Source organism: Anoplopoma fimbria, chromosome 19 (assembly GCF_027596085.1).
Source record: "Anoplopoma fimbria isolate UVic2021 breed Golden Eagle Sablefish chromosome 19, Afim_UVic_2022, whole genome shotgun sequence".
Lineage (NCBI taxonomy): Eukaryota > Metazoa > Chordata > Actinopteri > Perciformes > Anoplopomatidae > Anoplopoma > Anoplopoma fimbria.
In genome coordinates, this window is record NC_072467.1 from 8,885,301 (window position 1) to 8,911,143 (window position 25,843).

A 25,843-nucleotide genomic window follows, 5' to 3' on the forward strand; every position below is an offset into this window, starting at 1 on the left:
TCTGTGTGCAGCATGTGCTTCAGACCAGCACGGCAAGATTTTTCAAAAACAAGATCCAAGACTAAAACATACCATTGAAGACTTACAATCCTCAAGATACGTATAGTTTGTCAGGTATGCTGACAGAGGTATGATTGTTTTTTGTGCTCTGATGTTGAGAATTTATAAATGTAATAAATGTGTTTGTTTACAAGCCCATTTGCGGCCGTGCATTCCTGCAGTGCATTTTTAGAATTTGCATCAGGAGGATTGTTAGGAGCAGCAACAAAACAATTCTCTGGGCACATAATATGGCCGACATCTTAAAATGTTGACATCCAAGACACAGTGTCCATCATTGATGGAAACGTAGAGTCTCCTCCTCTGGTCCAACCAAAATCCTGCGTTCTGTTTTGTGGTCCGCCTGTAAATTGCATCTTGTTCCGGGATGCCACAGCAGAGCGAGGTTTCTGTAAAGAGAGGCCTTGGTTCAAAGATTTTGACGAGATTATACCAATCTAATATTTCTAAACCATGACTTGTGCTTAAGAGCAGTTCGGACTTACAGTTCTTTATGTTGCCAACTTGCGCTGTCTTTATGAGGTGTCTTTATGTAAAACCACACAACAGAGCAGAGTACTGGTTAAGATTAATGCCCCGCTAAATGTTCCCTTATTAGTGAATTTAACTTTTAGCTATTTCTAAATGTATTGTATGTTCACTTTTCTCAACTACTGAAAACTCATGATGAGGTTGAGCCCTCTGAGTAGGGATGGGTAATATAGAGAAAATCACATATCGAAAATATTTTGACCAATACCTCGATATCAATATTGAAGGGTTGATCATTGTTGCTTTTACAAAATATTACCCACCAAGAGTATTTTGAGAGATAAATGTCAGTAATTTGGATATGACGAGTCTAAGTCTAAAACCTTGTCTACTATGGATTAGTAATGCGGTGATCACTAATTTAAATTCATACTAGACAAATGCAATATTTCTATGTATAATATCTGCAGAATCTTGGAGTTAAAAAATAACAAAAAGTCAAGAAAGTAAAGCAGGGACGGAGAAAAAATCCTTTGAGTATAATCTGTGGAAATGACCATTAGCTATGGTAGGCACTGCCCCTGTGTATGCATTTGTGTGTTCGCATCCGTATTTACGTTTTTAAAGCTTTTATTGGCGATTTTGATGTATTGTGTGTGAGTCATTGTTAGACTCCGAGCTGTTTACAGCTGAACAGAGGCAGGAAGGCAGGCAGGTAAGCCAATCTGTGCTGTGTTCTCATTAACCGCCTGTGGACACACAGTGAGTGAGGGAAAAAGAGGGCTGCTGTAAAGAGAGAGAGAGAGAGAGAGAGAGAAGGGGGAAATAATAAAAAAAACAATATGGAAGGTTTAAGCTTCAAATCCTGTAAACAAGGAAAAGGAAAAAAGGTTTGTCTTCTTTTCCATTTGTGAGCCTTTCAGATGAGGAAGGGCAATGAACAACCTGCAAAGGGGAGCTTTGCTGGTTAATCAGTATGTGTGTGTGTTTGTGTGTGTGCATCGATTCACGTGCGCAGACAGATATGAGTTTTTCTGACTGCGTGCAGTGCTGATGTGTGTAAATTGGCGTAGTTGCATGCACTTGTCTACCAAAGTGTGTGTTAGAGTATTGTGTGAGCCCGTGCGTGCACGTATGCATCTCTGCCCATCTGTACGTCTTTATGGAGGGGAGTAATTGAGTGGTGGAGGACAGGGCTCAGCACCGCAGGGAGCCAGCTGGAGTTATTGAGGGATGAGCAGTCTGCCTCTGGGAGCCAGCATCTCTTTCTCTCTCTCTCTCTCCCTCAAAACAAGGCAACAGGGGTGGGGGGTGGAGAGACTGAAGAATATTGGGAGGGACGGAGGGAGAGAGAGGGAGCCAGACAGAGTGAGTGAGTGAGAGAGGGACGAGAGAGCGACGAGATGAGCAACAAACCTCCCTGGGAGATGCATCTCCTGCACACGCACAAAGCAGAAGGAGAGGAGTGGGGGGAAGGACGAAGGGGGGGATGGAGAGCAAGCCTCTGGGAGCTGCATCTACTTCTTTACCACAATACACTTGGAGTGGGGTGGGGGGGATATAAGCCCATGAACTAAGTATTTTTCAACAGTTTCAACACAGTGGGAGGTCCATAATTCATGGTCAACAATATAGCTTCACATAGAGAGTAAGGTTTGTAGATTAAATGTTTACCGTGTAAGTTTCGGTTGATATTGCTTTCGAAAGTCCGACACCTACTGAACAGTTACTTAGCAATTAATTAAAAACACAAACATTTCTTTGTCTTAAATGTCTATATTGAGCTCTGATTTCCTTTTGTTTGTGTTGAGCTTTCTCTATAAAGCCTTGTTAATACTTGCGCTTGACACCGTAGGCAGGGCCTTCGCTGTACTCAAATATAATCAAATGAACATTTTTAAGGCCTCCTGTTTCTAAAGCATTTAAAACGCATTGTTCTTCTTTGTTTAATCCCTAGACATGTAAATAGTGCTTTTATCAGTGAACTTGTGACAGTCACGCACGGCAAGTTAGAAAAAATTAAGAGGTGTACGACCAAGCGACACGACCACTACGTGCTCGAGACTACGTCATTTTCCAGGGCACAAGCTTTGAGCCAGCCTCACTATGCCGATTATAAACTTAGTTTAAGGCTTTGAAGGCTGAGATCTGAACTTGTGATATGCATCCACTATCATTTTAATTATACCATTCAAATCTAATTTAGGGTCAGTTTTCACCTTTTTCATTAAATAGTCTATTTGTAAGTGTCTAAAGAAATCTTGTTTTTCCAGACCAAATTTCACCTTTAAGTCTTGAAAGCTCAAACATGTCCCATCTTTGAGAATTATATAAAGCAGTGATACCTTGTTTGAACCTTAGGTCATTTATCCCTGGATTGAACTCTGCCTCATATGCAACACAGCTGGGTACACTTCGTTCCCTCTCAAGTTTATATTTCCTTAGCTGTTGTTTCTTACCAAAACTGGAATTTGTAAGTCATGAACTTTCCTCTATTTATCCTTCCGTCATACTTCATGATCTGAGATGGACCTAAAGGCTAGAGGTCTTAGCTGTGTCGCATAGAAATATTCCCGCAGATTAGGTCAAGACATTTCTGATTTCTCTTTTGGTAATTAGAGTTTTGTATATCTCGTTCCAATTATTCATTTATTTTTACCATTCCAAATAAACCTGCTATCATTATTGGTAAAGACTGGGATAGATACAACAGCCTTGGTACAATGTTCTTCTTGACCACCTGGATTCTAGAGCTGAAGTCTAGAGGGAAAGTTGCCCATTGCCATATGTCTTTTTTAATATTTTGAATAACAACACGGTAGTTGGCTTAATACAAATTTTCTAAGTCTCTTAATTATTGTCACCCAAAGGTATTTTGTAGTTTTGCAGTTCCATTTCATTTCATTCCATTTGCAGGTAACCCTTATTATGTGAGATGGAGAGTGATTTTATTTTGGAGTTTTTGCTAAATTGATTTTATATCCTACGGACTGACCATAAACCATTAAAAAAAACACCAGTATGGGAAATATTTTATCTGGGTTCCCTAAAAATAATAAAATCATCCACGAAAAGTCCAATAACGTGTTCTCCGTCTCCTATCTCTATTCCCTTCAGATTTTTATTTTGCCAAATTGCTTGCGCTAAAGATTGAATATAGAGGGCAAAGAGTGTAGGGCTCATACAACAGCCTTGTCTTGGAGCCCTTTCCAATCTTATACTATTAGATAAATGTCCATTTATCTTCATTCTGGCAGTTGGTTCTTGATATATGGTTCTAATGCTCTGGATTTAATAATTCTAGTAATTCTACTTTGTAGGTAATAAATATACTCACTACTGCTTTGAGACGTTAACCTTAAGTTCAAGGTTGTGTCAGGTGCTTGGATCCTAGTATACATGCATGCAGAAAGAAAGACTGGACATATGTCCACATAAGTATCGAGTTATATGACTAAAACTCCCAGGGCGTTTGACCTTTTAATCAGACTGCAATGTTACTTATTTTTAAGTACTACATCAGTGAAGGGTAAGTATAAGATAACACATGGGTGGTGTTTGAAGTGATAAAAAGGTCAGGGAAGCTGTATTATGGATACACAGGCAAAGGGAGAGGAAATGAGGGAGAACAAAAGTGAAGAATGGACCAGAGGACAGTGGAGAGATGATGGAGGCATAAAGAGTCAGAGGAGATGGAGGATGGGTTAGTGCAGGAGGAAGGGAAAGAAAGATGATGAGGTGTTCCTGCATGCTGTGTGAGGACGGGCTGTGTGACGTCATCCACGGACGTCACACCCACCACATATGCACTATTAGACACACACACACACACACACACACACACACACACACACACACATAAAGGGCTGGTTATACACACACACACACACACACACACACACACACTTATAAAGGGCTGGTTATAACAACAGTGTCTCTTTTTATCAGACTGCCGCTGAGGTCTGATCAGATTGTAATCAGGATGCAGGGTCTATATAAAGCATACTGTACGTACAGACATGCCAGCTGTTGGTTATACTGTCTAATGGTGTCTGATTGGAAGGCTCTCAATGTATTTTTTAATGAAAAGTAGCCACATACTGGAATAAAGCTTTCAAAAACGTGCATTGCCGAATGATACCTTTAAGAATCATAAAATAAAAGCATTTCCACATTTTAGTACAGTGATAATATTATATCTTTAGCAAAATGTAAGTTTTAAAGGTTTTTAGTCAGATAGATTTAAATTGTATCACAGTAAATTCAATTAAATCAAGCTTCCATATAAGATATTATGCATACATCAAAGTATTCATGCAGTGTGTCCTTGATGAGGGAGCTCAGAATGTGTGAAGGGCTCTTAGATTATAGCATGACAGACGTTTGCTCTTGGATTTAAAGATAACATACACTTCAGGTTTAGCAGACCAAAACGTGTCTTTGCAGTTCACCAGAATCTTATGTTACAAATGAATCACGCTGTTGCTCAAACTGTGGGGAATGAGTTACAGTCAGAGGCGAGCAGCCCTGTTATACTGTAAACTGTGTAGGGCATGAAACGCTAGGAAAGCCATGAAACAGACAATGCATTAGGTTCACTAGACTCTGAAAGGTACCTAAATATATTTGACAAACTCGACTGCTTGCACGTCCAGATAAATACCCCTCAACACAGAACCTATGACACACATGCACAGTGCTGCACAGTTTTGAAAAATGGCATATTACATGTGAGAGAACCTGTGGAGGAAACAACCATCGCTGCAGGTCTGGGTGAATCAGTGCTTGGGGAGGGGGCGAGATTTCCTGCCTAAAAGCCGGCCAGTTATTTAGGATCACATTTCGATCACTAATGTCAGTTAGCCGAGACCTGAGTACACAGCTTCATCATCACCATAAATCACACTTCCTCCCAGGATAGATGCTTGAGCTGCTGGCAGAGTTCATGCAGTGCATTTTAACACATGAAGAACAATATTAACAGCCAAGTTCTGTATATGGGCTTCTGAACAGACATTGTGCGTTTAACCTCAAAGCCACTGTTTGTGTAAAAGCTGTTGAGTCAGGCAACCTACTTTATGATATTGTGCTTGATAAGCCTGATACAATTCCTTTATATTGTCACGATGAATTATGTTCAACTGTCTTTCTGAAACAGAATGAATCTGCATCGATGAAATTGACACAAAACAATATTGGCAGTACACCTTATTTTGGTAAAACCAGCTTTTGTTGGGGCATATTGTAAAATATCTCACCACATGATCGTGGCTACATATTTACAAGATGTTTAAATAACAGTTCAAAGGATAAATCTAGAAGTCAAATTTGTTTGTTAATTTTATAATATAACAAATTAAAACTGAAAACAATATATATTAGACAATAAATAGTGAAGATTGACAGCACGCTGGAATCAAAACGAATGACCTAACAAACATTTTGCAAACAGAAGTTTAAATCAAACTTCGTTTTGTCGCTGTCTTGTGAGTTTTGGATCTCAGTCGCCCACATAAGGCTGATTTGAGGTGCCGTGTAATTACACCCAGTTGACAGTAATTCTCTGCAGTTTCACTTCATGAATAATCCGGCATTATGATCGGTGGGTAGGCAAGCTGTGGGCAAATCCACAAACAATATTATCAAAACCCACGCGCCATCATGCAATCACCGGGTTGAAGGAATATTAGTGTTGAACATGCACTGTATCTGCTTTGATGGACTGTGAAGAGTGATATGTGACAATTTAAAAACACCTACACACCCCAACGGCAGAGTGTAAAGCACTTCAGGCTCCAGGGAGAGAAGCAAAGTCAATCCATTTATTAATGATATCACTTCAGCTCCATATCAGTTAAAACCCTGAAAATGGATACGAGGTAGCGTGGGATGAGCGAGGAAAAACTAGTTCTAATAATCCTCCTTTCACTTACTGTAAATGCTGTTGGTATCAAAGAGCTTTTTAAGACTGCAGGCATGTCTGTAAATCATACAGAGAGGAGCAGAGTTGTTATAATTGCTCTGCAATGCCTGTGATGCCCCACCGCATTATCCATGTCATAGCTTATTGCTTTTTTATTGTTAAGTGCCTCGTAAAAAACGCATCGATACATGACCATTGATTTGTGCACGGCCGGGTAAGCCCCCCAGATGGTGAACATACATGATCCACAAGCATGCACACACACACACACTCACACACACAAAAAAGAGGCATACACAAGAGGATGCCAGCATTAGATCTGCCACATTGGCCCACTGAATAAATGGATGTGTCCAGATGGGCAAGAGAGAAGGAGGAAGGAGAGACTGGAGGGAGAGCACTGAGGAACAAGCCCCCCGTGCTGCTGGTGCTCACTTTGAAACGTAGCTTCTTGTCACAATTGAACCAATGTGTGAGTGTGTTTGTGTCAGTGTTTGTACTGTGGAGCATTGTCTGTATTAGCTCAGGCCTGCTTCCCACATCCTGGCTGGTGGTCACACAGCTACACCAAACACACACATACACACAGACAGACAGACAGACACAATACGCAGGCTTATCAGAGGGAGCAGAACACTCCTCTGATTAATAAGCTATGGCACTGCGGAGTCACAAGCCAAAATAATCCATAACAAAATCTGGTTAGCGCCAGGCTGCAATCCCTCCAAGAAATTAAGGAAAAATAAACCAAACATTGGTCTTGCTTCTCCAAATTTCAAATCCTGATAAGCTTTTGGGCAACCAAGAGCAGAACAGACAAGCTTAGTTTGGCCAAACCAGTTTGTAAAAGTTGTGTGCCAAAATCAGCTCGACATGAGACCCTCCACTGCTCCCACTCCTTTTTATTATTGAAACCTATAGGGGTTCGAGTTAGAATCTCAGCCATACCTCAATCGCTAGCCAAGCGTTAATATTAATTGTTTTGTCTAAGAAAGGGCCAATTTCCTCCCCATGAAGGACTAGATGTTGTTCATTACCGTCACAGAGCTGTCTTCATTACAGAGACATTTCTTACAGTATGCTAAGGTGCTCGAGTGTTTGTGTGTATGTGTTTGGGCGTGTGCACTCAGTGGGGGTTTATCTCAGACGATAGCTCATAGTTCCACATGTCTGGCGTTCCTCTGTGTCACATCATCGGCCGTCTAGCGCAATCAATCCAGAGAGCCCATTGTGCCTCACAAAAAGCCAATGAGCTGCATCAATAACTGAGCCTGTGCTCCCCACCCATGAATATTCCCCTAATGAAACAATCTCTTACCGCAACACAGGCCTGGAACCCAGTGAGGGGAAAAAAGAATAAAAGAGGCTGGACGGCAACAAGAATGTCCATACTTTGTCTATTTCCGTCTCTCAATGAGAATGAGGAATCAGAAAATGGAAAAATGTGAACGAAAGAGAGGAACACATGCGCACTTTGACCCATGTGCTGCTTTTTGTCCTTTTGCATGTAAGCTGACGCCGTTAACAAAAGGGCACTAGCTGACTGTAACCCATTCACTCTAATACCCATCCCCCAAAGATACAACAAGAGAAAGGGATGGGAGGAAATAATGGCCACATTCACTTCTTCAAAACATCACACATGGAAGAATCACAGTAATGTCCTCCCTCAAGCAGCCTTCATTTCCATTAAAACAACATATCACTCCCCGGGCCCTATTAACCCGGGGACCCGGAGCCATCCTCAGCTTCCACTAGCTGGAACACTTTGCACCGAAAACAGTGTGTTCATCACTTGGCCTCCCACTATTGCCATTAACTCTATGCTAAGACCATTATTTAAACACTGAAAGCAGAGCGAGTAATTTGGAGCAACGCGGTGCCAGCTCTAACGTCTATTCTATAGCCGCAGCTGCAGCGTGTAGTCTGGAATCTGTCGAGGGGCCAGTAAGTGACGCTCCATTGAGCCTCCACAAACAACACAAGACAGAAATGAACCACTGAGGCAGGAGAAAAGGGGGAAAGTTTTTCCTCCAACAGACAGAAGACAGATGACAAAGCACAGAAGAGACAATAGACAAGAGAATGGAGAGGAAAAATTAGAGAAAAACAGAAAGGTTATGCTTATGATGAATGAGGCAAATGCGTCACCAGCATGGTGTACTGAGTGAGAAATGCCATGCCTGCCTTTTCTATCTTCCTATAGCAACAAAAAAGCTGCATGTGACCCTTAATCCATAGCCTTTCCACTCGCTGTGAGTCACATGGATACCCCCTACCTGGGCCATCTCTAATGCTCTTGCCCACAAGCACACACAAACAAACACGTACACAGCACTGTGAATTCCCTCCCCACAGAGCACATCATCCACCTCAACAACAACAACAGCGATATTTAGAGCCGGGCTTGTCACGAAGCCGGCCTTCTCAACACATACAGTCCTGTAGGTGACTTCAACGATCGCCACCATATCTAAAGGAGGAGAGCTATTCTGGCCCCCGGCAGGAAGCACGACGCTGGTGTGAATCTCGCGTCTGAGGCACTTCAATCCTCGAGAAACAATAACAGAGGCCTGGCCTTTGACGTCAGCGTGGTCGTAAATGCAGAGACAAGGGAAGAGATTAACAGGAGCTCTCTGAGGGGGGCAGACCCTCTTCCTGTTGCTAGGAGGCACAGAGCGTCTGTCTTTTGGTCGCTGAATGTCTTTAAAAGAGAGAGATATTTAGAGGCAGGCGTAGAGATTGACAGAAATAGAGTGAACTGATAATGGGCTGTTCTTCACTTCGAAATATGGTTCATTTTACAAGTTACTATCTATCTACACACCAGTATGGCCATGACATTTTATGTGGTTACTGCTAAAAATGGATAGCGCTTCAGACTATGGCCCACATTGTGCAGTATAATTCTTCCTTGTTTACCTACTTTAACCTGGACCCTGTAATAATAGAATAAGCAACTACAGTATATGTTCTTATACATACATTCCCATATTTTCACCTCATATCTAGTTCATTTGTGCCTATATATGTATCTGTTCGTACTGTACACTGTACGTTGCAAGCCATAAAAACTTGTCACTCTTTAGTCGCATAGTTCCAGTGGTTTATCAGCCAGTCGTGGAGTGAGATGTTATCTACGAAACTCCACACTGGGGCATCGATGGGATTATCAGTGGTATATGCATTTATGTGCATTTTTCTGACAGTGGACAAAATAGAAAATATCAAATGAAGGCAGTGGGTGTGCTTTAACCTCTACGGTACTAGAAAACAATCTTTTGGTAGGAAACGAATCTACTACCTCTGATAGTTTCATGATCACATTTAGTCATGTCATTTTCTCATCAAGGAAATAGCAAATTTCGAAGGAGTTGTGTGCAGTAAAATAATTAGTTGCTGTGATAGATGGGAGCCATCCAGTGAGCCCCAATTAAACAGTGAACACTCGTTACGTTGGCCGATGACAACACAAGTCAAACTGCATGTAGAGGGTGGAAGGTCAATGGGGCTGCCTGGTCAGCAGAGCTGTCTTATGTCCACTATCTCGGTGATCCACACGCGTGTGTTTTTGTGTGTGCGAGAATATGGGAAGGGTGGAGGCTGTGCGTTGCTTTATGATACACACAGTCTTTTGACACCCTAGCAGAAGCTGCTGACTCCCATGTCAGGGCTTCACCCTTTGTGAGCAAAGAGAAATCCTGATTATACCAGAGGCTGTAAAGACTAGTAGCTCCTCCTCTTTAGCACATTTACTGAACAAACAGATGCACAGAGGAACTCATGTGTATGCAGGAGCAGAGGTTTTGTAATAGACATAAAGAGGACGGACTTGGTGCAAAGAACAGCTTTACAAGGCTATCTTGATTCATTTGATTAAAGATGTGTCTTGAAACAAGATAAAAATAGATGCTATTATGCCATTAGCTTAGATTGTGTAACATGTAGGCGTTTCCTGTCTCCAGCTAACTGTGTCTGAAAACAATACTGCATATGCAGAGTAAAGGGAGTCATTAGAGTTAAGTGCTCAAGGTTTCCATACTAGCTAAAATAATTCCTTGATTATCAGCCCACTGAGTGTATGAAGCATGTATGTACTTATAAAACACACAACAGAGTATCCCCACTGTTTACTAGCAACCCTGTCTCCTTCAATTACCGCTCTGTAATAGTGAGTTATGTTAAATGGCAACTTTAAGTGCCAATGCAGAAACTACTGCGAGGGCTGCTTGCCTTTAGCACTGCAGGCCCATCCAGTGTCATTTTTATTATTTAATCATGAATTTAATGTGACCCTTAAATAAGTGGCTCAATAATTTAGTTGGCATGCGGTTTAACCTTACTAAAAGAAAGCTAAAAAATAATTGGAATTTGAAATGTGTGGCGTCTTTGAACATTCAGGTGATACACTCTAACAGAAATCTTAATTTCGACAGTAATGTTTTTCCAAAATGTTTTGCTAATATGCCGTTATAATTAATTCATAGGGGAATAAAGTTGACTGACATTCCCTGCTCCTTCTATTGGCAGTAGACCAAAATGTGAATTGAGAAGAGTACTATTAAAATTACAGATAAGATGAGTGTAATTCAGTAAATTTAATTTGTTGTAAAAATCAAACAGGTTTTGGTATAATTATGTCCGTTAGCTGACTGACCAATCAGGTAATCCTCACCTGTGCAGAATCACATGTTGCTCCTAGCTGCATCGCCAGTTAACACTGAAGAAAAAGCAAAGCAAAGTTAAGCAAAGAAATTAATTCAGAAAAGGTGGAAGCTAAATAGCTTTTAATAGCATTAACATTGTGCATATTAAAAGCTCACCCTAAACCAAACCATAACAGCCCAATTTTATGCAATTTTCCTTATGGTCATGTTGTGGGTCTTCCAACCCTTCTTCCTATGCTGTTTATTGGCAGAATGATGTACCAAAGTTGTTAATATTTTCTCATATTTAAATATACTTTACATACTACGTGATTTGCTACTGACAATGAGCTAACAATAAAATAGGTCCCATTACTGATTTACTTAATAGTTTTTCTATTGCCGGCTTATAATTTTTAACGAAGCTACCTCTTTGCACATAAGATGAGTATCTGGTATGATGTAAGGATGTTGAAGTGTGGGTGACTAACCTCCTTATTACCATAGGAGAGCAATTCCCATTTGAATTGCATCATGAAAAGCGTGGGCATTCTGCTTTGTATCTCTGTAAAGGCGCCTGGTTGTACCCTCTGTACCCAAATGTCCATTCCACGTATGAAACACACACACACACACACACACACACACACACACACACACACACACACAGAAACACACATCCCCTAACAAACTGTTGTGCCCATCAATGAAACACTCCTGCAGACCGGCTGACAACAAAACTGTGCAACTACTCACGTCAGCAATCAGTCGATTTGGATTTGCAGGGGAATATCTCTGCACAAACCCGCTGCTGATTTCAATAAGTAACTCAGCTGTGATTTATAGACTTAATCCCCTACAGGCAGCGTGTACAGCCAGCTCTAATGAAACACATTGGTTTGGATGTGATCTGAAGAGTCCAGATAGCTGCACCATGTGGGAAAGAACATATGGATCATTGAGCTCCTCTCCAACATTCCTGAACAATCTGGACGGGACATTGAGCGTTTAAGCACCACAAGGACTCACCAGTTGCACTGCGGAGGCATCCAGCTGCTTGTTCCCAGCGGGATAAGCATCCTATCTGTCCTCTGGAAAAACAGGAAGAGACCCTTTTGCACATTGCTACTGTGAGTTCATGTTTTGTAACTTTATCAGTTGGAGGATTACATGATCTAATTTAAACTTTGAGAGCTCTGGTGGTTTGTTGTACCAAAACACAACTTTGTTACTGCATTGCATCTTATTGCAGCTCCTCAATTACATAAATGATAACTAATGTAACTCATTCCCCTGTGACTCATTCAGTCCATGAGCAAAAGAAGCCTTTTGTATTAGCGATACAGTTTGAAGCGCATTTCTTGTGGGATCATCTGAGAAGATGTCATCAGCTCCACTTGCAACCATGGTACCCTTCTTTAGTTACTCAGCATACTGCAGAGTTTAAGTGATTAGCTACCATTAGAGCATTTTATAGAAGAGGACAGGAGAGGAGAGAAGAGGACAGTTTAGAGCAGAGGAAGGAGAAGAGAGGAGGATTACAGTGGTAGTTACGCCATGAGGCATTGTATTTCAGACAACATTCATCATGCTATCAGCTTCCTTATTATGAGGACTCAGTGTGGGCACATGTGGCATGCTGGCCATACACTGCCCTGAGCCGTAAAAGCTTATGTCCCTTTTTCTATTTTCAGATGAACAAATGCCTCTCTATCTCTCAGTAAATCAGGAGGATATGTTCTTGTATGTAAGGTTATCAGGGGCACAGTGGCTGGCTAGTACTGCAAGTGTGTTCAACACATGTGGTTAAGCTTCAAAAAATGATAAATCACAAATCCATCATGCTTTAGCAAGCTTGCCCATTCATTTTTTCTGCAGATTCCAGCAGGTGTCACTCTAACCTGTGAGCTCCAATACAGACATGTGAGCTGCAAACACCATCCAAACCTGACTGGGGACTGTTTGGGTCTGCAAGAGGTAGGGTCAGTCACTGCTCTGCCTTCACCGTGGGTGAGTTCACTAGAGGTTCAACCCTGCCCAGCAGAGTGCTGAACCCATGGCCTCAGGGAAAGGAAATGTTTTCTCCTCGCTGCTAAAAAAAACACCCCTACCTCTTCTGATTGTGTGCTAAACTGCTTTACCTCAGCATTCGATCATTAATTAATTATTTCGTGGCTTTTGTGTGTGGACCGTGAGAGCATTCATCTCAAGGAAATAGAAAAGGAGAGACATTCTTTCTTGTTAAAACAAGCAAGGCTTTTTGATTTCCCAGGGCATGCACTACTTGTGCTGTTCAGCATGTCAGACAGGAAAGAAACGGTAGCGCATTGGCCTACAGCACTTGAGAAACCACTGACAGGCTGTGTTTCAAGGACACAACTTTTAGTTTGTTTTGCTGAGGAGTGAAGTTGAAAGTGTGGGCGTAATTCTCTATTTGTATCAGGATTTCGACTTCTCTGAACCCTGTCATTTCTAATCTTGGGGGCACAGCTGCTTTCATACCCAGTGGTTTCATGCAACACAAGCTCAGATGCACATCTCCAGGGCTCTATGCCATGTAAATCTTCATTTATATTGATAGCAGGTTACCTAACTGCCAAAGCAGCTGCAGCTTCACAAACAGACAGGAATTTACATGTTCTGGACACAGTTTCTCTTTCTGTGCATGCACATGTGTGCCTGTGTACGCAATATGTGTCCATGTGAATATGCACACATAATAACAGTGCAAAGGGGAAATAAAAACAGCACCTTCAGCAATGGCGTAAGTTGGATCAAAAGCACTCACTCTGCTCACAGCGTCTTGCCAACTGAAGGAAAAGTGCTACATCTTAAGTGGTTAATGTTGGTCCCACAGTGGACGAGCTGAAACCTGGTGGGTCTTTTTAAGGTACACCGTACTTGGCAGGCACTCTGCTTGCAAATAAGGTTTATTTGTAGCACTAAACCGTGCTCAGAGAGGAAGAACGAGCATAGGAGGGGTTGCCTTTGCTCTTTCCTTTGCTCAGTTGTGTGATCACTCATGCAATGCTGGGTAACATGTGAATTAAACTAGAAAGAGAGAGTTGAAAATGAGTTAACTTTTGGGAAGAGTATGTGTTGGTTTTGGTCAGTCCATACCTAAACTTCAGACTTGAAGCCCTTAATAACTCCCCTTTGTCTGACATTTGAAACCCCCTGCTGGCATACAGGATCAATTTCATTTGCAGGGGTCGAAGCCAGATAGGTAAAATAAGGTTAAACCAACACAGCGTGTGCACAGTGAATACATATTGTGCACTGGGACAGAGGCCCAGAAGCGGCACAGATGGCATGTCCATTTGTGTTGTCGGCACTTTTTTGCTGGCTCGTGTTTAATTGGTTGGACAAAGGCTGTAATGGGACAGTGAGGTTATGTTCTTTGGGTCCCATCTCACAGCAGTAATGAATTTCAAGTGGGATATTTTGGACATTCAATAGCTTAATGGAGTACTCCAGCGATTTGGTTTTGCTCTTCAATAAAGTGTTGCGTGAGACAGGTTTTGAAAAAGAAGGCAGAGGCCAAGAAATCCCATAATGCAACACAACCACGTTGTATATTAGACCTCCCCTGCCCTATGAATGCCTTCAAGTGGATGATTAATTGATTGATGTGTAACAATCTAATTTAATTTTAAAGACACCAGTAATTTACAATGTGTTATTGTCATTGACAACAGCAACATCATCATGTTATAATGACGTTACATTTTGTCATGAAGTTGCACTATTTTGACAAGCAAAAGGTAGTTAAACTGTGTTTGTCTGGTCTACCAGCATCAGTGATGTGATTTAAACAGCATCAGACCTGCAGTGCCCATTAAAATCCAACTCTGACCATCGAAAAAGCAGCAACCACCTTTTGCCAGTCTTGCTTGTTTTTTTGTCAGTGAGCTCAAGGCCGAAGTTATTTACTTTCCAGAAATATGAGACATGAAATACATTTTGAAATCGATTACAGCCTCAATAATGGAGGAAACACTACATGGACTGCACATAGATGGCATCTGGATGCAAAAGAAGGAAATCAGGATGTAAAAAACTCAGAAAGAGCTCTTTGTACTTGATGTGTCAACATTTTGAAGGATGACTCTGTAATGATTATGATGACTCAGCTATTATATTTGAAGTGTGTTAGTCATAGTGTGTGCCATATCTAAGAAGCAAACCTTTCACTACATGAAATGAAGACAGTAATTGTTACTTTCTTCAACAGGCCACATCCCTTTGGACTCTGTTACAACACTGATTTGTCTCATGCAGATTAGTTGATTGGTTTCCAAGGCAACCAGTCTATCATTTGTTCCAGTATTTATGTCTGAAGCTTGGTAGAGCTCTCACCGCTCCCCTCCACCGTGACCAAGGAGGCCTTGTCCGTGCCCTTCTAAGTATCATTGTGACAACGCTAAACCTCTCAGGAACATCCAAAGACCATTGCAGGCTGAGCAGCAGAAAAATAAAAAGCAGCACAGAGAGTCACAAGACAGGACGTTGCAACACAAGAAGGACGTTTTGAGAAGCATATTGCTGAACACTCAAAATATATAAAAAGAGAGAGAAGCTATTCTGTGTGCTCTAGATTTTACAAGGCATGACAAATTGCTTGATAGTTGAAAACAGAACTGCAAGCATTGGTGCGTGTGAAGCATATGGGATAATCATTTACAGCTTTGGGTTGTAATTCAAGCGGCTTGTTTGTTGTTAAAGAAATACCGTAGCTCAATCAAAAAGGTACTCAATGCCAAAATCACTGTCAGACAAATCTAAATGCTGTTTACTCTGCTGAGATGCATCGTAAACCACCAGTCTCACAGGCAGAAAAAAACATTTCACTCGAACATTACAACAAAAACCACAAAACGGCTTTTGCACAAAAGAAAACACAGCTTTTGTGTAGGAGAGGTGTCAGTCATTTAACAACTCAGACAGGAATGTTTTTATTGTCAAAGTTTTAGTTCCTCTTTTGTTTATCAGGTGTTTTAGGTGGAGCCTCTGGCAAATATGTGGGTACCTTTAACTGAATTCATTATGTTGCCTTATTGCCTTATAGTGTTTAAGTCTTGTAATGCTAAAACTGAGACATGCTCATGACCCCGGTAACACAACAACTCAACCATTATTTAACATGCAAGAATACAAGGCTGATAACATGCAGACATCAATAAAAGTTTTTTAAAGTTTCGATTTTAGGGCTCCATTGTTTGTGGGTGGATGTTTTATGACCTACAGTAATTACCTCTGAAAATCATTAACCTATAAATGTTACCCATGCATGCCATTTTTAGATGTTACACATAAAAAACAGATTGGTTGGGCCATGTACCAAACAGGAATTTCTAGGTTGTTATTTAGCCATCTTTTTTTTCCCTTTCAACTAACTGGGTAAAAGTGATTTTTCCATGGAAATGTCAATTTAGAAGTCAATGATGTCGTCCATGTCAGCGAACCAAGAAACAACCCCTGATTCTATAATGTATGAGGTAATAATTAACCTTGCGGGACTAACTAGTGGGGTACAGCAGTTAGGGGTCTGATCAACAAAGAGGCTATTTCGGGGCTATACAAGAGGTTAGAGGTCAGTAACAACTGAGCATGTTTTCCACAAACGCAGGAGGGGCAGGACGAAAACACAAGATGTTTGGGTTCTTTGACTTCCCTTAAAGCGAATTTGAAAAGGGAGTACACATGCAGTCCAAATAAACATAATGAGAGATGTGAAGAGATATTTATTTATAAAGGACCACCTAGGTAACTCACTTTTGGATATTAGATACATCTGAACAAGTCCGAGGCAATGGGAGATAATGAAAGAGTGGTGACCAACAGTATATGAAGCTCAAGTACAGTAGAGGCAATTGCTGTGTAATAATAGAGCTGGAATATTTATCTTTATATTATGTTTGAAGTCTCATGAAAGTTCAAGCAGCTTATTGTGTACCCTAGACACAACCACACACTTACCAGACTAGGCTTCTGTTTAACCTTTGGCCATATGGTAAAGGGTGTGCGTCCTCTAATTCTGAAGCAGAGCCGGCCTGTGGATTAGGCAGTATAGGTGATATCCATCCACATGGGCACCCTGAATGAGGAATGAAAATAAATGTCTAATTTACAACTTTTTTAAAAAGTTACAATTTAAAAATTGTAATAATATAATTCTAATACTTGTTTTGAAATATTAAATAAATTAAAAAAAACACAACAACATTACTGTGTAACCTAATAAATAGGCTCTATTTTCTTGGTTGCCTGCAGCATCACCCTGGCTCATCATGGCTGTTATGCAAGGGGCACCAGCTAAAATCTTGCCAAGGGCGCCAAATTGCTCAGGGCCATCTCTGCTCTGCAGGCTGCACGCCATCCTGTGTCAACACAAACAGGATCATCCAAAACTCAGCAGAAGCCACTAGTGAGTAAATAGACTCTGTAAATCTCTATAATTACAGTGGTTTAAATTCTATCTGCCATGTACGTTCCATATCTTTAGTACCTAATAACAGTTTATAGTCAATTAAAACCTTAGCACTGAATGTGTAAAATGTGCAGATTATTTATTTTTTTGGTGTATGGTGCTGATAAGTTGCACAAGGCTGTCTTTTTTTCCCAACAATATAATAATAAATATGTAACTTTATTAACCTTTAGTTGATAGAAAATCCTCAAATTTTCTGTATTATTCCAGCTATAGCTCACTAGAATTTACATTTATTCTCCCACTGCTCATAATCATTAATCTACCTGATTTATTGTTGATTGGGACATATTTACATGCACCATATCAACCTGTTTGTTATTGTCACTCACTGGGATTTGTAGTTCTGGCCTGTGACTCATATTTGTCCTACATGGTGAACTTGGGGGAAGGGAGTTGCATTAATCCTACGTAATTGCTGCTGACCATCTGTCTGTCTGTCAGTCTGTTTGCTTAACATATCATCATCATCATCTGTTGGTCTGTCACACACAATGTCTTCAACAGCCCTGACTGGATTTGAATGAAACTTCAGGGAACAATTGCTATGTTCTGACATTTTCAAAAAACCCAAAAACAATAGGCCCAAGTGGGTTGTCATAGCATTGGTTTCATTACCTGTTGCACTTGTTGACTATATCATTCATCTCCGTAACGGTAACAGTTTAGAGTTAAAAACTTATTTTGTTCAGATACAGGCGGTCCGTTCAGGAAAGCAACATAGGTCATAAATATTTTATAGAAGTCCCCTGTTTCACATAGAACACTTGTCAGGAAGTGAAAGGTGAAATCTAATATTTAAGTTATTTCCCAAACAGTTCAGAACTACATCCTAGTTGAGAGTTAAAACAGTATTGCAATGCAATGAATGATTGTTACAAATAAATTGCTTAAATAATATGATAAAACAGTGTAAAGCTGTTTGAGAATCCTTACAATTAACCCTGCAGGGGTAATATTATTGGTAGGAATGATTGGTAAATTTAAAACATGACCATAGATCTTCAAAACGATGGATTCAAAAGCTTGGATTTTAGGAAACTAAGGAGAAGGGGGGAAGGATATGTCTCACTGCTCCATTGTGCCCTTTTTATAATTGGACTAAAAGGCCTAAGGGAGGCACAATAGCTGCAACATTTATTTGGCCATACCACGACACACAATAAATCAGATGTTTCTGATCTGAAATATTTGTATCAATCTTCTACTTCTGGGTTTTCAAACGTGCTGAATTTCCTGAGGAGGGCCAGGAAGTGTTTAAATGCCTTTATGACACACACACACTTCTTGCAAGTTAGACTGGCACCTGCTCTTACTCTGCTGTAAAACCAGCAATAAAGAAGCACAAGTTAGCATTTTTCCTTATGGCCTAAATCCACAGTACAGCCCTGCACAACTTGTTGGTCTGTTTATGTTTTATACTCAATGCAACTACAAAAAAAATGAGGGAAGATTCAAACCTATAAAATCCTAATAATGAACCTATAAAAGATTTAGAATAATACTATTTAAAGGAACTGTGCCATGCATTAATGCAGTTTGGGAATAATGAAGGACCTAAACATATTGTTTTGTTATATTATTCTGTATATCAAGTATCTTCTCAGCATATACTTAGTATTGAGCAGTTCACCACAACATGGTAAGCAGTTTGTCCCTGTAGGAACATGCTCATGGCTTTTGTTGAGGAAGTAGCATAAATAAACAATGCACTGTTGATGGCAGCGTTGCATTACTTGGGTGTTTTAAGGCCAAACACATACAGGTCTGCACACCCTGTGGGCCTCTAAGACCTGATTTTATGTCCTGTCCTACAGTTACATCACCACTCAAACCTGCAGTGGTCAGTTCTATGTGATGTGTGTGCAGGCTGAAGGCCCTGTGACATACTTAAACTGAATGAGTAATTGCATAACTCGTTGCAAAGCTGGATGGCTTAGAACATGCACATCATCTGCTGAAGTTAGAGCATCCCTGATTGTTTTTTCCCAGCGAGACAATGCATCTTTGTGATTAAATATATGATTATTTTGTCCAACAACGGCGAGATCAGAGCACTTCTACTGAGACATATATAGCTTTTAAGTTTAATTCCGACCTAGTGCACTTTGATAGGCTATAGGGTGAAACAGCTCTGCTCTAATGCTCTGCTGTATTAGCAACCTCCCACGTGTCTAAATCGACATGTTTAATTTAGAGGTTTGGTGCGCATATTGCTGCGAGTGCATTTTGGGGTCGCTGGTAAATGACAGATTACTCACATTTGTGTGAGCCTATGTAATCCGATTCCGCTCCAGTTCATTCTGTGCAGACCTCATGTCGTCATACTGTAGCCTACTGTAGGAGCGCTTCAGCTTCGCGCAGGCATGACTAAACACCCGCAGAATCATCGAACCCAGATGCACTTTGCACGGCTGTGGATAATACCGACAGCTGTAACAGAGTCACATCATGTCCAAATAATTATATCATGTAACAGTAAGTAGCCTGTTTACTTGATTTCTATTCCTTTTTTTCTTAAACTACCATTATCATAAATTATATTATTATTATTATTATTACTCATTTATTTTGTAATAGTAGTAGTATTACGTTACATTATTTATTTTTTTCAATCTATACTACACATCCAACTCGAAATATAAGCAATAATATTTCACAATACACAATCAAAAAGGAGCAGGGAGAAAAAAACAACAACTACAAAATGAATAATTAGCTTAATATACAGTGTAATAAGTAAAAGTATTCAATTCAATATATTTTGTATAGCCCAAAATCACAAATTACAAAAAACATGCTAGGTCTATTTTGTAATTTTATTTATTTTAAATCTACTTTTATTACATTTTAATATTTCATGTTCCTTTTTCTTTTATTTTAAATGTTGTTCTAATATATTTTATTAACCTTAGTGTACGTGAATTACTTTGAACTGCCTTTGTGTTTAAAAGGTGTTAAAAAAAAAAAAAAAAAAAAAAAAAAAAAAAAAACTTAAATAAACTCTTAAATATACTCTCTTTTTATCTCCCCCCCCCCCTTCTTACAGGCTACAAATTGTTATTTATATATTACTGCTATTATTTTTGTTTTGTTTATATTTCTGTAAATAAGTCTTATGGTAAAGATGATGATATGAGTCTTATGGTAAAGATGATGATATGATTCTTATGGTAAAGATGATGACATGAGTCTTATGGTAAAGATGATGACATGATTCTTATGGTAAACATGATGACATGATTCTTCTCGTAGTATTTATTTATTTGTTTTGGAGTGATGCGTCTCCTCTCCGCCTCCATCGACCCGCTCGTCGCTCGACTCGCTCACTGTACACCAAACTCGCTGCGCTCTGACCACTGCAACTTTTGCAGAGACTCCTCACTCCACAGACATGTCGCACAATAGCTGAAGTAAACCTGTCACCGCGGCTCATCATTTGAGCCTCCACAAACACACCCGCAGGTGGGATTTGGATTTTTTTTTTGCACAGCCTCTCCTCTGGTCGCTCCCACCACCCCCCCATCGCATCGCATCGGGACCTACGTTTGAAAAAAAAAAAAAAAAAAAAGAAGAAGAAAAAACGCCTGGATATGAATTATGAGCATTTTCCTCACTAATGAACTGGGCCAGTAATGCAGGAGACCGCCGCGACTCTCTCATCACTGTTTCAAGATGGCAGATTTTCACTGAGTTTTGAACAGAAATCTCGCTTTATTTTTTTGCCATGAATAACAGAAACCCTTGCACCGATGGCCCCTGTATACGAAGGTAAGATGCTTTTTTCTCCCCCCCCCTTTCCTCCTGTGCGGAGCTCTGTCACTGAGCCTACTGTATCAATTGTGATACGATTGAATTGCGGGTGATACGGAAAGAGATGCGTTGCACCTTCTCCTCTTTCTGTACAACACATTAAACATAGGCTATTTAAATCATATGATCTAAAGCAGAAGTAGGCTGTCAGATTGCCATCAGCTCTGTGCATTGGTGCTGCTGGTCCCAGTTAAAGAGTAAATACTCAGTCAGATTGAGCTGCCAGTCTGAGCTGTGTCCGTTAAAATAGCGCTGATAAAGCAGCAAACCCTCCTGAATGAGGTCAAAGACAAACGTATGTTTCACATACAACCTGGTCTACATGTTGTAAATGTTGTGTTTTGTCCTCGTGTTTGTTCCTGGTACAAATAATCGCTCTGCTTAAAGAAGGAATTAAAGAAGGTCGGCGGAGACCGATCTAATCGCTCTCCTTCTCCTATGTACAATTATTTCACACCAGTCTTAACACCGACAGACTTTAGATCATCCAGTGCCTCTATGAATTCATTCAAATGTTTTTTTATTTTCCTCTCCGGAAACCAAAGGCAAGCTTATAAACATCGTACATTCGCTATCGCTGCAGCATTGTATAGCTGTGACTAATCCAATTGAGAGAATGCTACCGCATGCTTCTCTCATTTTTTTTTTTTTTTTTTTTTGCTGTCAGACAGGTTTTTCTTTTTTAATCTAAGAGAGTTATTCACAGATAAACAAATGTGTTTGCTTTGCAATGTCGTTGCAAGGTGGGTTATAAATGTTAAACAGTGCAAGCGCCCATTATGATCATTGCAGGATCGGGGGGTCTGAAGGTATGGTAAAACTGCAACTACACTAATAATATCAATAGATTAAATACTATGATTAATCAGAGGCGTTATTATAAAACGATTTTATGTCATTTATGTGAGATTTTGCCTTGATTTCTCTGTAGTAATGTACTAAGTTACTGTAGCCTGTAGAGATGCTTTTCTGTCACACAATAAGGCAGATCACCTTTAACAGTATTTCCAAAGGAAGCAGAGGTTTAAATGCTGATCAGGAGCTTATGCAAATTGAATTGCAGCACAAAGCAAATGATGACCCTTGATGTTTCCAATATTTATTTTTCGAGCAGCCTCATGTTTGATATCTTCTTGTCTTCTCAATAGTCCCTCTGCTGGTGTTAAAGGGAACCCCTCTTCCTCTGTTCAAAACTACCATTGAGAAAAAGAACTATTGAAAAGTAGTACTACACATTTTTAAGTGACATTATAGAAAGACCACATGCAAAAGTAAACCATAATGTGGATATTTAGGTTAAATAATAGGCTGCTATAGAAGATACACTATCATGAACAACAATAAGGTAGCTACAAACTCCCCAGTTTGTGTTGTCATGTCACGACAATATTGTAGAGATTTTTCATTAGGGGTGTTGAAGCTCACAGGCTGAGCCCGAGACGACGGCGTTTCAACATGAAAAGGAAAGTTGAAATGAGACTCCTATGCAAAAGGTAATTAGTGTAAATTACATTCCCCGGCTTTTCCCCCTCGCCACGGAGAGGAGGAGAAGGGGAGAGAAAGAGGCGGCAGGGAGAATTAATTACCTTGCCTGTCCTCCTCAGTGTTGGATGGGCCTGTTATGTGGAGCACTCATGGAAATGACCGAAGTCTCCGGTTGGAAAATAGGTTTGGGGGGGCCCTTCACGTGGACCGAGACCGGCAATTATGGTGATCACTCACCCTTTGGCACAGGCCGACTAATCACTCAAATCTTTATGATTAACTATTTCCTTTGATAGTTTAAAGTTGACAGTTGTTTGTGTTTGCTGTACCTGATATCACATGCGTAATCATTTATTAGGACTTATTTGTTTAAACACGGTGGAGATCTTCAGGAATGTTTATGAAGCTTGTAGTGGTCATTGTTGTGTCCTTTTTCCTTCTTTTTTTTTTTAACGTGTTTGCCTTTGGCCCTTCTTGGCCCAGACAGAAAGCCATCAAATGGGCCTGCTGGCAGGCAGGGCAGCGGCCCGATCACCCTGGGAGCCTGGTCTCATAACCCAAACTGACACCTTGATGGATGTCTGCCGAACAGAGCAGGTCCAGCAGCCCCCAGCTGTGGAAAAGCTAATATTCACACACCGCCAAACCCTGCCTGCCCTCTTCCCTGGCTACATATTGGTGCTGCGGTGTGCTCATGCCTGTGTGAGCATTTGTCTCTATCTGCATATGCGTCCGCACACATGTGGCTTCACCCATTTGTATGGCAGGCCTGCGAGAGGATTAGACAGCTGCGAAGCTGGGCTGCCTCTCACAGGTCAACCAGTACTATTCCAGAGAGGACCCGCTCATTGTAGCCCAGAAAAAACGGACAGAGTATGACTCAGAGGCTGCTGCTGATGATGATAGTGGTGACAGGCGCTACAGCATCACAGGCAGATTAATGTTTTATCCATCTACACGGCTATTATGCGTTAATGCGGCTTTGAATGACCTCGTGGTTTCCAGGTTTGGGGAATGTACCTTGCCTTGTTTGAGGGGAAGTTACTCCTCTGAGGACAGAAGGATGAACTTTCTCACAAACTGCCCTCAACTCTCTCTCTCTCTCTCTCTCTCTCTCTCTCTCTCTCTCCCTTCCTCTTCCCCCTCATGCTTGTTTGGACCTGCTTGATTGATATCTTCCTCACAGGCTACGACCCAGGCTTAAACTCCAAGGTTGCAGCTTTTTTAAAACTCTGATTAGAATTGCAGGAAGAACCCTGGGGGCCTTTGGGGGCCGCGCCCCGTGGCAGAGTCAGGGGAACCGAGGAGGGTCTCTCTTCCTGACTGTTATGACAAGCAGGTTGGTGTGTTTAGCTCTTCTCTGTCCACAGCGGAGAAGGAGAAAGGCCCGGAGAGGAAGGTTAGCTAAACAGTTGGAAAGAGACGGGGCAGTATTGTAAATAGCTCAAAGGAAAGAACGGTCATCACTCAAATCCTGTTCCGAAGGTGCAAATCCTTGTAGGTGCCATTGAGAGTGTTTATCTCTTGTCTTCCACTGTCACTCAGCGGCCGTTTTTGATCTGTTTGTTGACCTGATGCATCACCCCATGACTTGTTTGGAAGGCGGTTTGCTCAGAAAGGGTTATGAAAATGGATAAGCTGTCTTTACAAGTATCGCTTTTGCATTATTCAAAGCTTCCTTTCCGAAAAGGAAGAGAAATCCAGTGTTCAGGGATTCTTTGTGCTATTGATTTGTTGAAGCATTTAGTAGAAGAAGTTGAGGCTTTGGAGGAAGATAGAATGTGAGTTCTGTGCGAGATGAGGTGTATGTATGTGTGTGCGTAGCTCTCAGTTGAAGACAAGGGAATATGTGAGCTCTCTGATGTGCTGAAATAGTTCACAGGTGTGATCTGAGGATTTTTGGAAACAGATGAGGGGGGGGAGGGGGGGGAACGTCAGCATGAACTGAAATGACAGGTTAGTAGAGGCCAGTCCGACATAGGAGGCCCGGCCTTGAATATGAGCACAATACTTCTGGCTATTTCAGCAGGCTCAACTTTTCATATACTCTTTTCAGTACATTTCTCTGGAGTGAAACTGCCTCTAGTACTCCAGCACATCATTCTTCTGGCTCTTTTTTTTTTTTTTTCCTTGAGCTTGGAGGAAATTCAATTGAGATGCAAGGGGACTTTGCAATTCTCATTTTCTCTTCAGTCAGTAAGCCTCCTGTTTTAGTGCTTCTGCCATATGTTTCAGACTTCTCTCGGAAACAACTCTGAAAGCCGGGCTCCGCAGTCCTTGAAGCGGGAGACCACATCAGTTGCTGACATTAGTTGTTTTTTATCGAAGTGGGAAGGTTGGCCGGGATGGAGCCTCAACCCTGTCGACTGCTTACACAAGGCATTTCCGTGTTGGTTGTCATGCATGTGTGAAGGCCCCTTCTTCTCCCTGCACTGTTGTTTCACACTGTGTTTGGTGTCGGCTTGTGTGGAACAGCTGCCTCTGGCTCTGACTAGCAGTGTAACAACTCCAGGCTCTGTCAAGGAGGAAACTAGTGTGGCAGGCATCTTAAAGTTGCTTTGCTCTCTGGCTTGTGATATAAAATGTATATAGATTTAAGCTGCAAATATGTGAAATCTGCATTTCAAGTGATAGCAAGCAACTTTGTGAAACGGTAGAGCGGGTTGTCCTTTAATCACAAGGTTGGTCGTTCGATGCCCGGCTCCGCATGTTTACACTGAAAGCAAAGTTGCTCCCCGGGCGCTTCACATCTCCTGAATGCTTAGGATGGGTTAAATACAGAGGTAACATTTCATGTATATGATAAAGGTTTCCGATTTGTAGCATTTTGGAAACCTTGTTCTCAGTGGGGTGCCCCATACCTAAACCCCCCAAGAAATGTCCAGCTTCTTGTATTCGGGGATCAGCGTAAGAGACAAAAACAGATGAACGTCCCTCTCAAATCTTGATAACCTC

General features: G+C 41.0%; 1 protein-coding gene across 3 annotated transcripts in view; it reads left to right on the forward strand.

The window, feature by feature from the left end:
* Positions 1-20,946: 20,946 nt before the first annotated feature.
* Positions 20,947-25,843, forward strand: part of hipk2 (homeodomain interacting protein kinase 2) — a 71,112-nt gene continuing 66,215 nt past the window's right edge. For all 3 annotated transcript variants that reach the window (XM_054619464.1, XM_054619465.1, XM_054619466.1), the window contains exon 1: positions 20,947-21,361. In XM_054619464.1, coding sequence (XP_054475439.1) covers positions 21,343-21,361 — 19 coding nt within the window. In that variant the 5' untranslated portion in view covers positions 20,947-21,342. The remainder of the gene's footprint in view (positions 21,362-25,843) is intronic.